Source organism: Phoenix dactylifera, unplaced genomic scaffold (genome assembly GCF_009389715.1).
Source record: "Phoenix dactylifera cultivar Barhee BC4 unplaced genomic scaffold, palm_55x_up_171113_PBpolish2nd_filt_p 000046F, whole genome shotgun sequence".
Classification (NCBI taxonomy): Eukaryota; Viridiplantae; Streptophyta; class Magnoliopsida; order Arecales; family Arecaceae; genus Phoenix; species Phoenix dactylifera.
The window spans coordinates 440,956-447,346 of record NW_024067669.1 but is presented as its reverse complement, the minus strand read 5'-3'; the positions used below and the strand labels follow the sequence as shown (position 1 = coordinate 447,346).

At 53.5% G+C, this 6,391-nt stretch overlaps 1 protein-coding gene across 1 annotated transcript; it reads right to left on the bottom strand.

The window, feature by feature from the left end:
• Nucleotides 1-426: 426 nt before the first annotated feature.
• LOC120104619 (uncharacterized protein Mb2253c-like) lies at nucleotides 427-876 on the bottom strand. The gene has a single exon (XM_039116064.1). It carries the CDS (start codon nucleotides 874-876, stop codon nucleotides 427-429), a length of 450 nt encoding a protein of 149 aa, XP_038971992.1.
• Nucleotides 877-6,391: the final 5,515 nt, after the last annotated feature.

The following is a 6,391-nucleotide window of genomic DNA, read 5'->3' as shown; positions in this document are numbered from 1 at the left end:
ATTTTCTCTGCCTGGTGGTCAGAAAAAATGCTCCCAGGATGTCAATCTTCCATTGGGCGAATGGTCAGGGAGCACTGATCGAGGTCAGCGGGGCCGAGGGTTGGCATTCCGCTGACACCGATCGCACCTTCGGACGAAGTCCGATGCATCCTTTTGAAATGTGGGCCAGTAGTATCCTTGGCGCAGAATTTTGTGGGCCAGTGCTCGGCCTCCCAAATGGTTCCCGCAGATCCCTTCATGAACCTCTCGCATAGCATAGTCCGCCTCTGACGGACGGAGGCATCTAAGGGGGGGAGAGGTAAACGACCTGCGGTAGAGCTTGCCTTCATATAGCATGTATCGGGAGGCTTAACGCCTAATTCGGCGGGCCTCGAGCTCGTCATTGGGGAGGACTTCGTTCTGCATATAGCTGACGAGCTCGTTCATCTAGCTCGGCTTGGTCTCGATGCAGAGGGTTGGCTCGGGCTCCTCTGTGCTGGGCATTTGGAGGTTTTCGAGTACTGTTGCCTTAGGGAGCTCGCTCATGCAGGAGGTCGCCAGCTTCAACAGTTGGTCTGCCCTTAGGTTCTCTGTTCTGAAAATGTGCTGGATATTGAAGGAGCCCAAGATGGACGTAAAGTCTCGCACCTTTTGGAGATATCTCTGCATCGATGGCTCTCTTGTTTCAAAGTCTCTCAAGATCTGGCTCACGACCAGTTGGGAATCACTGAAGACCTTTAGGTCCTCTACTTTCAGCTCGTTTGCCAATTTGAGCCCGACAATGAGCGCCTCGTACTCTGCTTCATTGTTCGAGACGGAGAACTCGAAGCGTAGAACCTGCTCCGTGACTACCCCATTTGGGCTGGTGAGAATGAGGCCTGCTCCGCGACTACCCATCTGGGCTGATGAGAATGAGGCCTACTCCGCGACTACCCCATCTGGGCTGGTGAGAATGAGGCCTGCTCCGCTACCCCCCAAGGTCGAGGAGCCGTCCACATGTAGAACCCATGGTTGCCTCGGGGTCTCCTTCGCTGGTGTGCGTGCGAGTCCGGGATCGTCCGGCAAGGTGCACTCCACAATAAAGTCAGCGAGCGCCTGGACTTTGATCGTCGGCCTTGGACAGTATTCAAGATCGAACTCTCCGAGCTCGACTGCCCACTTTGCAATCCTTCCGGCGCGGTCCGACCGTTGCAGAATTTGCTTCCTAGGCTGGTCGGTCAGTATGGCCACAGTGTGGGCCTGAAAGTAGGGTCGGAGCCTTCGAGCCGAGGTGACCAGGGCAAAGATTGTTTTCTCCAATTTAGAATATTGGGTCTCAGCATCCCTCAGGATCCGGATGGTATAGTACACTGGTCTTTGGAGCTTGTTCTCTTCTCGGATCAGGACTGAGCTTACCGCGACCGGGGAGACGGCCAGGTACAAATAGAGGAGCTCACCCTACTGGGGTTTGGTGAGTAGTGGAGGGGAAGCAAGAAGGCGCCTAAGCTCTTCGAAAGCTTGCTGACATTCCTCCGACCATAAAAAGTTCTTCGGTCGCTTGAGGACTTTGAAGAATGGGAGGCACCGCTCGGCTGACCTGGAAACAAATCTTCTCAGAGCCACGACCCGCTCAGTGAGCCATTGTACTTCCTTGACTGTCTTCAGTGGCACCATCTCTTGCAGCGCTCGGATCTTCTCGGGGTTCGCTTCGATTCCACGTTGGGTTACTACGAAGTCAAGGAATTTGCCCGAGGTGACTCCGAATGCGCACTTGGCAGGGTTGAGCTTCATTCGATACTTTCTGAGTGTGGAGAATGTCTCATTGAGGTCAGCCACATGGTGTCATGCTGTTCGGCTCTTCCCCAGCATAACGTCCATATAGACCTCCATGTTTTGGCCTATTTGATTTATAAAGATCTGGCTGACCAGCCTTTGATATGTTGCTCCGGCATTCTTCAACCCGAACGGCATCACTTTGTAGCAATAAATGCCCATGTCGGTGATGAAGGCCGTTTTTTTCTCGTCTTCTGGCGCCATTCGGATTTGGTTATATCCCGAGAAGGCATCCATTAAGGTTAGCAACTGATGTCCCAAGGTGGAGTCAACGAGCTGGTCGATGCTGGGAAGTGGAAAGCTGTCCTTTGGGCAGGCTTTTTTAAAGTCGGTGTAGTCCACGCACATGCGCCACTTTCCGTTAGCTTTTCTCACAAGGACCACGTTGGCGAGCCAATCTAGATAGAAGACCTCCCGGATGAAGCCGACCTCGAGAAGTTTGTCCACTTCCTCGGCCGCTGCTTGTTGTCGCTCCGGGGCGGAGCCCCGTTTCTTCTACCTCACAGATTTGCAGGTCGGTTTTACCAGGAGTCGGTGAACCATAACCTCGGGGTCTATCCCCGGCATGTTGGCGGGCGACCAGGCGAAGACGTCCATATTGGACCGAAGGAACTCGATTAGGTGGTCTCTCTCGCGGGAGCTCAGGCCGGAGCCGACCTGCACGGTTAGCTCCAGGCAATTTTCTTTTAAGGGGATCTGGGTAAGAAGCTTACCAGTTTCTACCCGTTCCTTCCGGGGGTCGTCCCGCACTTCCAAGGTTTCGATGGGCAGCGTCTGATCTAACGTTTGGGTTGGCACCTTGGCCGGCTGCTCCTCTTGACTTGGTGCTTTAGCCGATTGCTTTGCTTTGTGAGTCACCATGTAGCATCGCTTGGCTATTGACTGATTTCCACGAACTTCGCCCACTCCTTGGTCGGTGGGGAACCGCATGAGCAGGTGATAGGTTGAGACCACAGCTCAAAGGGCGTTAAGCCCTGGTCGTCCAAGGATGGCGTTGTAGGCCGAAGACAGGCGGACCACAAAAAAATCCGTCCTCACAGTGCTTTCTCGAGGGGCGAGCCCAACCGTGACAAGAAGGCTAACCTCGCCCTCGACCGGGACTGAATCTCCGGTGAATCCGACCAGTGGAGCATTCATTCTCCGAAGCTGGCTTTCCGTCATTCTCATTTTTTAGTAGGCATCATAGTACAAAATATTTGTCGAACTTTCATTATCAACTAAGACGCGCTTTACATCAAATTTATTTACAATCATAGAGATGACCACAGCGTCATCATGAGGAGTTTCAACTCCTTCCAAGTCCTTGTCCGAAAATGAGATGGCTTCGGAGGTGCGCGGGCGCTTCGGAGAGGTCCTTCTCCCGATTGGTTCTTCAACCGAGCTTCCTCCTCCGATGGTATTGATGGTGCCGGCGATAGGCCTGTTGTCATTTGGATCTTCGGGTAGTGCGGCATTTTCTACCGGCCTCCTTTCCTCGCACCGGTTCCGCACAAATCGGTTGAGTACTCCACAGCGGATGAGTGCCTCGATCTCATTCCGAAGCTGGAAGCACTCCTCTGTGTCGTGGCCGTGGTCCCGGTGGAAGCGGCAATACTTCCTAGGATTGTGTCGAGCTCCTGTATCCCGCATCGGGGGTGAAGGTCGGAAGTAGTCTCAACCTTCTATCTCCATTAGGATCTCTGCCCGGGGTACATTAAGGGGAGGGTAGTTCTTGTACTTCTCCGAGAGCATTCGTGGCCGTGGTGGAGATCTCGGTCAAGGCGGAGACCTCGGTTGAAGCTGTCCTCGCTGTCGAGCTGGACTCCTTAGCCAAGGTAGGTTCTTATCTCGGTGGGAAGACCGACTTCTCGGGTGGCCGCACTCCTCGCGGCGTCTCTGCTTCTTTGAGGCCTGCTCGGTCGCACCCCGCCTGGAGGCGATAGCCTCTTCGGCCTTCGCATACTTCCGAGCTCGGGCCAACATCTTAGTGAAGTCGGCGGGGAAACTCTTCTCAAAGAGAAGAAAAACCTGTAGGATCGAGCTCCAGTCTTCAGTGCCGACATGGCTATCGACTGGTCGAGCTCCAGTCACCCTCGCGCCTTGCCTTCCAGCTGTGGAGTGCCTCAATCTGGCGCTCGAGCTTCTCGACTTTCCTGTCGAGTTCCCCGCCCTGGGGGTCGCCACGGTATTCTGCCCCGGTTTGGGTTGGTCCAGGGCTGACTCAGCTTTCGAGTGCTGTGGCCTTCTGTCTATACTCCTCCTTGGCGGTTCTCTCTGGGGAGACGCTCGGGCTGAGCCTTGGTAGCAGCACCGTTCTTCATTGTTAGCTCTCGAGGAGCCATGGAGATTTTGGCCATGGGCTCCGGTTCGTCTGGAAGAAGCACTGGCCGGACCTGGGCCTGTGGAGGCAGCATAGGTGGGGCCTCCGCACGTTGCAGGCCTTGGACGGTTGCGGCCAAGGCTTGAACTTGTTGCACCAGGATATTGAACTGTTCCGGCTGGACTTGGAGGACTAGGTCCGTCAGAGGTTGTGGTGGTGAATTCTGGACAGAGCGTCCAGGGCTTGGCGGGGAACGCCCGGAGGCATTGGAGGCTCCTTTGCTTCTCAACTTCATGGCCACAACTCGGGCCCTTCCTCTAGCGCCAACTGTTGCTGGAAAGTGGACCCGAGGGCGACCGCTCGGCTGAGAAGGAGGAGCTCCGGCAGGCGGTGTGGTACGCCGGTGCACTGCGTCCTCCGGAGGACCTGCAAAAAGCCGGTGGCCGGGGTTTCCGGCGTCGACCCTCCGATGCTTAAGTCAGGAGGGGCTTAGGAGGAGAAATGGCCAGTATATTGATCCTGAAAATCAGTGGGGGAAAGACCTTTTTTAAGGAGGAGAAGTTTCCCTTTTATAGGGAGATACGGGATTACCTGAGATGTGACTAGGCGAGTTACCGTCATGATTCCGCGTGATCATGTGCATTAATGAATTGCCGTAGATGATCGATCCGGGAGGAGTGAGTCAATGAGTTGCCATGGATGGCTTGAGATTTTGAGTAGGCCGGAGATCTGCGGAGGTCGTGCGCATTAATTGTTGAGTAAGCCAGAGATCTGTGGAGGCTATGCGCATTAATTGCTGACAGTCGCTCAGGGCATGATCCCTGGTATGTCGTAGCACGGCTGGCGGGTGGGGCATGGCGTGGTGAGGTTGTTGCAGGGTGTGGCCATGGCGCGTGAACGGCCAGGTCAGCCTTCTGAGGTCGGCTCGGCGTTTTGAAGTCAGGGATGTCGAGATCGGGTGCCTTGGGGGCGGGTGCCTGTCGGGCGCTTCCAGGTCGGGCATCTCCAAGTCGGGTGCCCCCAGGTCACGTGCCGGTGATGCGTTCATGCGTTTTGGGGCCATCCGTTTTTTCTCCAACAATAGCCATTGCTCAGCATCTTTGGTAGTGTTATATGTTATGATGGTTCCTTGTAATAGGTGCAACAAACTTCTGAAGAAAAAAAAAAATCAAAAAGCATATATGGCATTACTGTCTTTTCTGGCCCCATGAATTGAACACACCAATTAGCATCCAAAACATGCAATGCTGAATGACAAAACCAGGTGCCATTTTGGTGGTTGCGTTTGCTCACCAAGAAAAAAAGAAAAAAAAGAGCAGCACTCGGTTGGCGAACCGTCCTTTGCTTTTGAAAGGGTCCGGCCAGCGCTAAACCTCGAGGCTCCTCATGGTTATTCCCTCCACGCAAAGTGCAAGAGCAGTCCACTGTACCGCCTTGGCAAAACAGCCACCATCCTTCTTTTAAATCTTCTGGCCCCCACATATGCCACGTGCCGCTTCCGCATAGGTCACATTTTGCGCGTCGTCGACTCTACTCGTGTTGGGGGGTTAGGTAGGAAAGGGTGCACACCCATGATCGCGCGCACTGCATGTCGACGTGGCTTGATATGAGTGGATAAACGGATAGAGTACTCGGGGGACCATGATAGCAGCCAGCGAGGCCGAATGAGTCGATTTGGTGAGCACATGGGAACCCAACATGCTGGTCGCGGGCCCCATCGCATCCATGATCGGGCCGGTAACCAAAGAGACCCAGGGTAGAGACGCACGAAACTGACCTCCTCCCCTTAGGCGGTCTGATGTCATGTGGGGCCAAGTGATGTCACACAACGTTTTGTGACGCACTTCTGTGCTTGTTTTAATCCCACATGCAAGGGGCACCCAGGAAGGCGACTTTAGGAAGTTACCCTGCGAAACCCAAGCTAATCCCGTTGCATCTTCTTTTCGTAAAAAGGAAGTTTAATAATATTAATGATGATGTGAGAGGGGCATGTGGAGAATTTGAATTTAGCTATGGCGAAAGCCAAAGCCAGTTGAATAATTCCCTATAATGAGGACTGGGAGGATAATGTGTACCTGCTGCCTTGCAACCAGCTATGAAGAAATAAAGTGTCTAATAATAGTGGCGTGGGTGGAGGTCACCTGCTGTTCTAACTCTTTTTTGCAATATTATTTATCAGGATCACGTATCTATTATTAGCATTGTCTTGACGATATTAATATTTCTTCAAGTATGGTTCGCTGTAATATCGATATTTTCGATACCTCTAGGATCAATTAACCTTGTCTGAGCTATCTATAG

Excerpts from the sequence above, each read along its gene's own strand:
- LOC120104619 (XM_039116064.1), bottom strand. The coding sequence starts at position 876 with ATGGGTAGTCGCGGAGCAGGCCTCATTCTCACCAGCCCAAATGGGGTA.